Source organism: Falco cherrug, chromosome 7, assembly GCF_023634085.1.
Source record: "Falco cherrug isolate bFalChe1 chromosome 7, bFalChe1.pri, whole genome shotgun sequence".
NCBI lineage: Eukaryota > Metazoa > Chordata > Aves > Falconiformes > Falconidae > Falco > Falco cherrug.
In genome coordinates this window covers 18,789,662-18,797,170 of record NC_073703.1, presented here as the reverse complement: position 1 = coordinate 18,797,170, position 7,509 = coordinate 18,789,662, and the positions used below count along the sequence as shown (strand labels likewise).

Below are 7,509 nucleotides of genomic sequence, written 5' to 3'. Positions count from 1 at the left end.
AAGGGAAGAGCAGAGAGCTGATGAAAAGCCAATGAATAAAGAGAACCAGAAACCTGTGAAAAGGTACAGGAAAGAGGGATCACAGGTGAGCAACAGATGACCTAGTCAAAAAATACAACATACTAGCTTCATAGCAGTTCCACCTGTCAAACTGCATTGCTGGGGTATGAACTGTGCCACAGGAAGTGCCTGGGAGAGCTTGTGGAGCATCTGGGAGAGCTACTGCCTGCTAGCGAGGTGCTGTATGCACTCAAGAAGTGGCAGAGACTTTCACCCCCCATTTCTAGATGATATCATGCAGCTTTTTGAATGACCCACATCTGGAGACACCATTCCTGCAGGAATATGTACACATCCAGGGAGAGCCCTGCACACACTGCTGCTGCAGCATCTCAGAAAACCGGTGCTGCCAGGCTACACAAGGAATCTCTGAGGTTAGTTTTTTAGAACAGAACTCACACTAGGCTTGGAAAATCCTAGTCAGCAGTGGAGTATCAATTGTGAAATACTTTTCAGCTACATTTTTTATCTTTCAAAATTCATATTAAGAGGCAGAAAATGTTATTGTACGGAAGATTTTTTTTTATCTTCAAAAAACAGCTAAAACTTCAAAATACACAGAACATTTTCTCCAAGAAAACCAGAGGGCGAATCTCTTTAATTTACAGTATCGGACTATGAAAAAATAGTATTCCAAAGTATGAAAGCAGTGTACAAAAATATGGAAAAACACCAAGACCTTTAATAAAAATATTAAAGTCTTCAGATCAGCTTGATCTCTTGATGTGCTTTGCAGTAATAACAAAAAATGAAACAGCAGAGTTCCTTAAGCCCAAACAAAATCTGAGTTACAAAATAATTTGAAATTCTTACCTATTTACAACATAAGGGCAGAAAGTGTTATTTTAAGGTGCGGGCACAGAAACAAGTTCTGATGCATTAAGAAGCCAACTTACAGCCTAACTGCCACATTATTTATTGTAGCTGTGCTGGCATGTATTTTCACCACATGGTAAAAGCAGGATAATTTTAAACAGATAGAAGTATCTCACATTTATACAAGATGACCTTTCACACATGCAAGCAGTTCACAGGCACCTTAGCTTACTTTATGGACACCTGTGCTGATGCCCTTTGCAATCACATTTCTGCACAGAAGAAACCTTCTCTCTTAGATGACTCATCACAGCCTGCAAAAGTGTATTCAAGAGCTCATTTTGCCATAGCTGAAAACTATGAGGCACTCCGTAAGGGTTAACTGCCCCAAGTTCTCAAAAACCAGCCCCTAAATAACACTGGTGTTACCATTTAATAACACTTACATCGAACCCTTCCTATAATTGCAATGTTAAAATTTTAAAAGAAAAAAATGACTGGATCAAGCATTTTCAGTATGTAGGTTTGGGTTTTAGGAAGTACTGCATAAATATCAGTTACATGGCTCATCTCAGACATCCCTTCTTGAATTCAGTCCTCTGCTGAAAAATAATCTTCATCTCTTACTTCTCTGTATTGCATTGAGGCCTCCCCCTCTGGTTCAAACCTGAGCATTTTTATATTCAATCTCTCCGCAAGCTTCTGTGCCGCAAGCTTGGCCTGCATTTCCTACACGAAAGAAAGAAAAGAAAAAAAAAAAGAACATAACTTAGAAAAAGTGTTCGTTTGTAACTGTTGTCGTGGTGGTCATGAAAAAACTAATATACTGAAGCATAAACTTGACATAATAGTATTAGTAATTTCAGTGGTCGTAATTACAAGTTTTACTAACTAGCAAATTTCAGGTTTCTTTTCACACTTACGCATAACTGTGCTATTGACATTTGAAGACCTTTTTATAAGAGTTTAAATGCTCCACGTGGCAGTCCTCACACGCGATACACTAACCATCAGCTCTAACAGAACAAAAATCACTCCACATAAGGGAGCAGCTGTGCACCATAACCACACAGCAATGGCAATGCTTGTCATTCAGCTACCTCCACAAAAAAATCTGCCTCCATTTTCAAAATAAATTACCTCCCTTCAAGTGTCAAGATGACTAAATTAGCAAGTGCTTTTAAAACAACAAGCAGCAACAAACACTTTTACAATAGCATCTGATTTAAACATTAGCTTGGCACTCCCTGGAAAGTCAAAATCAAAATCCATTACAACAGAATGGGAAGAAGCTCAGAACTCTGATTCTTCAGGTGCAGCATAAATAAAGGCAAACGCAGACACCTGCTTGTTTTAAGAACAACAAATACTGCCAGGCCTTCATCTATGCAAGGGCCAAAAACTCGTTAAAGACTAACAGACAAGGTAGACATTTAAATTTCTAGTCAGAGGCGAAGTGAATGCAATGAAGTTAGCATATCAACACATGTAGAGTAACAAAAGATTTTGTTTAATGCAGAAATTACAGTTTCAGAAAGGCTTACTACATTACTTATATTGTTAAAAGAATCAAACACAAAAAAGTGCCTTTCTCCAAAGTCTGCCCATTTCAATTTCACCATCAAATTAATCAGTATGAAAAGAACCCTTTATGCTTTCTTATTTAAGAGTTATCCCAATTACATGATTACTTTTCAAACCAAATCAGAGATTCGTACCTCATACGCTTCTTTTTGCTGTATCTGAATCGCTATAGATTCCTCTATGGATAGCAGCTTCGCAGGGGAATGGTGAAGTGGTGGCAGCCGAGCTGCTGTGATGTCATTCAAATGTTTCTTATCTCTAAGTCGTCTTTCTTCACTAGTAATTGAAAAGCCAGATCCCCCAGGTGACTGACTGGAGGAGGAACCGTGCGATGACCCACTTTGCTCTCCTGACAATCTGGAAGAGATAAAACATAAAAATTGTGACCCAAATTTGCAGTACAAGGTTGAACAACTTCCGTTCCAAAACTCGTTACTTTCAACATGTAAGAGCTGAAAAGAAATCTGAAGTGTTATGACAACAAATAAAAAAATCAGCAGCACTCAGAAAAACTAAAAAGATTTCTCTTCAGACATGCTACTCCTGATAGCGAACAAAAAACTTACGCCAATTAATTAGCAAGCATGAAATAGCAATGCTCTGGGAGTCACACAGAGTATAAACTCCTGCTGCTACCAGTGCAGACAATGTGAATTGTAGTTTCTCAAGAGGTGCAGGAAAAGCAAAAGGGTACCTGCTGCTAAAGCTCTACGAGTTCTAGAATCGATCCACAAGGAAGTTTTGCCAATTGTTTAACAGTTTTGTAGCTTAAGCTATGAAACTCTATGGAGATTCATAACAGTCGTTTCAAATGGGCAGAACAAGACCACTGCTTAATATTGAGATTCTGTGGAACCTAATGGTAAAGATCACACAGATTAATTAACCTTGCATGTCAAATGACTTTAAATCTCTTCAATCATCACAAGAAAATACACCCACCATGCCTGTTCTATACCATTTCCAATTTTTACAAGTCAATTATTTCACAAAAAGTTTTCCTAGTCCATAATACTTACACATGTGTTTTAAATTTGCTTTTTTTTATGACTGGGTTCTTGGATCTAGCCTCTAGAACTTCAATATAATGTGGTGTCTTGGGGTGCACGTTTCCAAAGATATTGCCCTTATGTTTAGCCACGTTCTGCTCCTCTTCCAACACTTTTTCACTATTATCCCCATCTACAATTGTAATGTTTCGAAAGGCATCAACCAAAGTGTCTTTACTGTTGTCCAGAGCACCCGTAGTTTCTCTGCCATCCTCAGTATTGCTCTTAGATACCTGCTGTTCGTTTTTCAGATGACTGCTCGTGGCTGACTTGGGGACAACGCCACAGAAAAGACTCTGATCTTTCATAACAGTCTTGTCTTTATCATTTTTCCTCTTAGTTCTTTGATTTTCCAGAGCTGTATTTGTGGCATCTGGCTCAATACATTCTGCCTCCTGCCTTTGGGAAGAAGTCTCAGAAACTTCTTCAATATTACAGTTTTCATGAAAGACTGAGGAATTGTCACAGTTTGGTGTGTCCTTATTTAGTATAATTTGCTGTTTGCTTGTATCAATCTCCTCTTGCTTCACCTGAAACTCCAATCTGACAGCAGATAACAGCTCAGCCGTCCTCGCTAATTCTTCCTCTTGGAAAATGGCAAGCGTCAGCTTCTCAGCAAAATCGGAGATCTTCTTACCCTTGTCTGGGAGCCTAGCAATGAATTTCCTACGGCCAAAAACAAACCAAAATTATTCCACAGGGTAAACAATCCTGTTTCAACCTGAGATACAGAACTGTTTTGTAAGAGCAGTTAATGTGGCAGGTTTCTCAATCTAACATTAAGTTTCTGACTTACATATTAGGTTTCTGAAAAGCGGTGAGATGCTGAGCACTCGCGGCCTCAGGGGTCCGCTGTGACAAAGTCACCAACACGTTTTTCTCCTGCTGAAAGGCACAGCCGCTGCCCTGAGCGCTGCCGGCTGCGGAGCTCGTTCCGGATTGTGCTCTCAGGGAAGTGCACACGTTTTCCTGCCCGTACCCCCTGAGCACAGGCCCCGCACAGGCGCTGTGACCCCCCCCAACCCCCGCACAGGGCGCTGCCAGCCCCCCCGCACAGGGCGCTGTGACCCCCCACCCACGCACAGGGCGCCGCGAGCGCCCCCGGCTGCCCGCCCGCCCGGGTATAACGGGAAGGACCCCACGCCGTGCCCCCGCAGCCTGACGGTGGCGCGCGGCCTCCGGCAGCCCCAGCGGGGCCGGACAGGCACAGGCGCGTCCCCCGCCGCCTCCGCGGGCCGGGCGAGGCCGGCGGCAGGCCCGACCCGCTGCTCGGCCGCGCCTCCCCTCACCGGTCCGCCAGCAGCCGCTCCTGCCGCCGCAGCATCTCCCGCAGCTCTGGGAGGCTCCGGCCCCGCAGGTCAGCGCCGCCGCCCGCCGCTGCCATGCCGCCCGCCCGCCGCCTGTCACCGGGGCGGCCTCCCGCGCCCGCCGCCGCTTCCGCAGCTCCCTGCGGGCCGCCATCTTACCGGAAGCGACGGCAGAGCGACAGGGCCCGCCCAGGCGGAACGCGAAGGCCGGCACGGCCCCGCCGCGGGGGCCCGCGAGCGCGGAGACAGCCGCGCCCAGGCAGGCGGGGGAAGTGCGGGGAAGGGCGGGGCGGGGCGGGGAAGGGCGGGGCTCCTTCCGGGGCGTCACGCACGCCTTGAGGCGGTGCCCGACGGCGGCCGCGCTGCCGGTGTCCCCAGCCGCGGGGCGGGGCGGGGCGGGGCGGGGCGGGGCGGGGCGGGGCGGGGCGGGGCGGGGCGGGGCGGGGCGGGGGCGGGTTGCAGCGCCGGGCTCGGCACCCTTAGGACCCTTCGGTGCCTCCCGCAGTACTTTGCGTTGTCATTTCGACAGCCGCGCCCCCCCCCCCGTGTGCTTGGCAGCCCCCCGCGGAGGGCCAGTTCCTGCCGAGCGTGCGAGCTGCACTTTCAGAGACTTGTTAACGTTTTCTGTACGTGGCACTGACTTGTGCCCATCAGAGACCCCACGTTCTGGCACGATGCAGACGGAACCCAGGAGCTCCGACTGCCGCATGGCGCCGGGCTGCCCGCTTGGAACCTTCCTCACCGATGCCAGTGCCACAAGCCTTAGTCAGCCCGCTGCGTCCGGTAGCAGTAAGGTTATCAGCCAAGCGGTGGCTCCCAGGTGGCAGAGGTCAGCCTTTTTAAATCAATCCCAGTGGAGGTTTCTCGATCCAGGCACTGGTAGGGGCGTATTTCCCAGCGGCTGTTAACGCGTTGCTGTACGGGCAGGACGCAGGGGACCTGCCGGGCCGCAGCGGGGAGGAAGCCCCGGGCCGTGGCTGCCGCCCCGGGGATGCGCAGCTGGACGCGAGAGGAACGGCTGAGGGCCGGGGAAAGGGGGTTAATCGAGCGGGCAGGTGCCCGTGGGACACGCGCCAGCGCCAGGGCGAGGGAAGCCAAGTTAAGCCACTGGAGAGACGGTTTCGCCGTCTGTTGTGCGCAGCCTGGACCACCTCCCGTGGGGAACCCCTCGGGGAGGTTTCCCTGAGGGCGCAGGGAGAGGAAAAGGCCACCAGCTTCTCCCGCCAGGTGACCCACTGCTGAGGGACACAAGTGCTCCGAACAGCTGCCTCTGCAATGCGGCCTCAGCCTGCGCCACCTGGGTAACACTTACGCATCTTTTTTTATGCAACAAGGAGCACTTACATCTTGCTTTTTAGCCTCTTTCTCCTGTACAGATCAGAGACAGCGGGAAGGCTGGGCATGGAAACTGCACTGCTCCTGCCTGCGTGGCAGAGTCCAGAAGGACTGACCTCGTTAGGGCACTGGTCGGCACCTGCACAATATAATGATGGTTCGTTATCTCAGTTCAACTTCTTCACTGTGAGGGTGGTGGGACACTGGCCCAGGCTGCCCAGAGCAGCTGTGGGTGCCCCATCCCTGGCAGTGCCCAGGGCCAGGCTGGATGGGGCTGGGGGCAGCCTGGGCTGCTGGGAGGGGTCCCTGCCCATTGTGGGGGGGTGGAATGAGGTGGTCTTGAAGGTCCCTTCCAACCCAAACCGTTCTGTGATTCCATGAACTGCTGTTATTACATGTACAGAAAAGTAATGACAGTATTTACAGCAGGTTTCAGGTTATGTACTAAACTGCATAAACATGAAAAAGAGCAAAAAATGAAGATAATAAAGTCCTAATAATGTGACTGCTGGGAATCGCGACCAATCATTCTGTAGCCCCCCATGTAATACCATTCACCAAGTCAGTATTTGCCCAAGGTCATTGGAAAGGAGTATTTTTCATCTTTACAGTTCGGGAGTGTTACGTTTTGGAATACCATAGTCTGTTTGCAGGTAACACACAGTTCCAGAATGACGAACTAATAGCTGAAATTTGGAAGGTGCCGAAACAAATATGTCCTTGTTTATGGAGAGACAGGCAGCATCTAGTTACAATGCAATCTAGATAGTATCAATTTAGATACAAATGTGAAGAAGGAAAAATAGATTGAAGCTTTCTCAGTCCAGGAGCAGAAGTATGGAGCACTTGTGAGAGAGGAAAATCATATACTTGGGTATTGCTTGCTCTGGGGCAAAATACAGGTGTGTAGGAAAATCCTCACTAGCCACCCTCTGAACATGAGTAATCGCCATCCAGCAATACCTACTACAAGTTTACTCTTCAGGCTTTGCTCTTGCTTCTCTTTGGAGGCTTGACAGTGATTATTTGCAGTACACAGTCATGTTTTTATAGTTCTCCTCAGAGCATTCTTGATTAGAGGTTTTATTTTTTATCAATTTCTTGAATATTTTGATCAGCATTCATGTGAGCCAAGTCTATAACAAAACTGGTGGGTTTATTATTTCTTGAGTAATGGGCTTTGCTATGTTTCTCACTTAGGACATTATCTCAAGAGCTATTATTAGATACAGTTTTCAGTCAGTCTGTTTTCTGTCACTAGATATCTAGAGTTAAATATAATTTATTCTGCAATAGCGTGGCTGGAATTACTATGCAAGTTAGTATTATTTCTACAAGAAAGTGAAATCATTAGAATG

The 7,509-nt window shown here is 47.5% G+C and overlaps 1 protein-coding gene and 1 long non-coding RNA gene across 2 annotated transcripts in view; one reads left to right on the top strand and one right to left on the bottom strand.

Moving 5' to 3' along the window:
• Window positions 1–561: 561 nt before the first annotated feature.
• MYZAP (myocardial zonula adherens protein) overlaps window positions 562–7,509 on the bottom strand; it is a 70,664-nt gene continuing 63,716 nt past the window's right edge. The window contains exons 13-15 of the mRNA XM_055716031.1: window positions 3,480–4,175; window positions 2,595–2,817; window positions 562–1,605 (exon numbers count right to left, since the gene is read on the bottom strand). Of these exons, the coding sequence (XP_055572006.1) occupies window positions 1,468–1,605; window positions 2,595–2,817; window positions 3,480–4,175 (1,057 nt within the window). The 3' untranslated portion in view covers window positions 562–1,467. The remainder of the gene's footprint in view (window positions 1,606–2,594; window positions 2,818–3,479; window positions 4,176–7,509) is intronic.
• On the top strand, window positions 5,577–6,656 carry LOC129736489 (uncharacterized). Its single transcript, XR_008733151.1, has 2 exons — window positions 5,577–5,695; window positions 6,175–6,656. It is a non-coding gene; the product is annotated as an uncharacterized LOC129736489 (long non-coding RNA).